The following is a 965-nucleotide window of genomic DNA, read 5'->3' on the forward strand; positions in this document are numbered from 1 at the left end:
CATCATTCCTATATAAACTCATCTTTCCCCGGCAACATTCACAAGAAAAACAAGCAACCTTAGAACTTTCACTCCCAAATTTTTCGAGAAAATTTCCAGCTTCTGTTCGCTCACAACTGCTAGTTTTTCTATTCTCCCTTCTTGTTTGTTTTTTTCAGATATTTTTCTTGCGTGTTTTTTCCGTGAAAAACACGCAACCATATATCTTTTCCCAGCGGTAAATTTGGTTGAGGGGTTTGGTGGAGGCTAGAACCATGAGATCCAATCGTCTTCACAATTTCACGTTCCCTTCCCCGTTCTTGAAGTGGGGGACCCAGTGGATCATGAGACCTACGAATGCTGACGGCACCGGTGGAATTTCTGGCAGCGGTGATAATAAGCGTAAGCGTTCTTCAGTGTCAATGGTCAAAGAATCAACGGCGACCCACAAGAAGGAGTTGGAGCCTAAAAAGAAGCACGCGACAAATGCGAGGGTTTTGAAACGGCGTCGCTCCATCAAGGTTGAGGATGAGATCGTCTCAGGTAGGAAGAAGCTGATGCTAGATGTGAAGAACGAAGAAAAAGAACCTGTGAACGGCGAGGGTTTGAAAGAACCTGTGAACGGCAAGGGTTTGAAAGAACCTGTGAGGCCGTGGAATCTGAGGAATAGGCGAACAGAGTATAAGGGTGATACGTCGAAGAGGTCGACCAGGACCAGAGGAGCTCCCACATGGGCAAAGGATTACTCAACAGACATTAAATAGCTGTTAGGTAGTTAGGCGGTAGTTATTTTTGTTGTTCTGTTATTCTGTTAGAAATAGGTAATTGTAACCATTGAACCATTTTTCAACCAAAAATATTCTTTTCCAATTTTCTCTATCCTCGATAAGAATCCCTCTTATCAAAGGGTTCTTCAGTTAATGCCAGTGTTAGTATCAATTTTTTGTAATAGGCACTTTGTGGTCATCATGAATGTCCTAAGTTCC

At 42.8% G+C, this 965-nt stretch overlaps 1 protein-coding gene across 1 annotated transcript; it reads left to right on the forward strand.

Moving 5' to 3' along the window:
• Window positions 1-254: 254 nt before the first annotated feature.
• Window positions 255-743, forward strand: LOC133286779 (uncharacterized). Its single transcript, XM_061484226.1, has one exon. It carries the CDS (start codon window positions 255-257, stop codon window positions 741-743), a length of 489 nt encoding a protein of 162 aa, XP_061340210.1.
• Window positions 744-965: the final 222 nt, after the last annotated feature.

Source organism: Gastrolobium bilobum, unplaced genomic scaffold, assembly GCF_033153095.1.
Source record: "Gastrolobium bilobum isolate Gb01-03AN ecotype WA unplaced genomic scaffold, APGP_CSIRO_Gbil_v1 utg18965, whole genome shotgun sequence".
NCBI lineage: Eukaryota > Viridiplantae > Streptophyta > Magnoliopsida > Fabales > Fabaceae > Gastrolobium > Gastrolobium bilobum.

Bases quoted from the DNA above. Each gene is read 5' to 3' on its own strand.
- LOC133286779 (XM_061484226.1), top strand. From the start codon at position 255: ATGAGATCCAATCGTCTTCACAATTTCACGTTCCCTTCCCCGTTCTTG.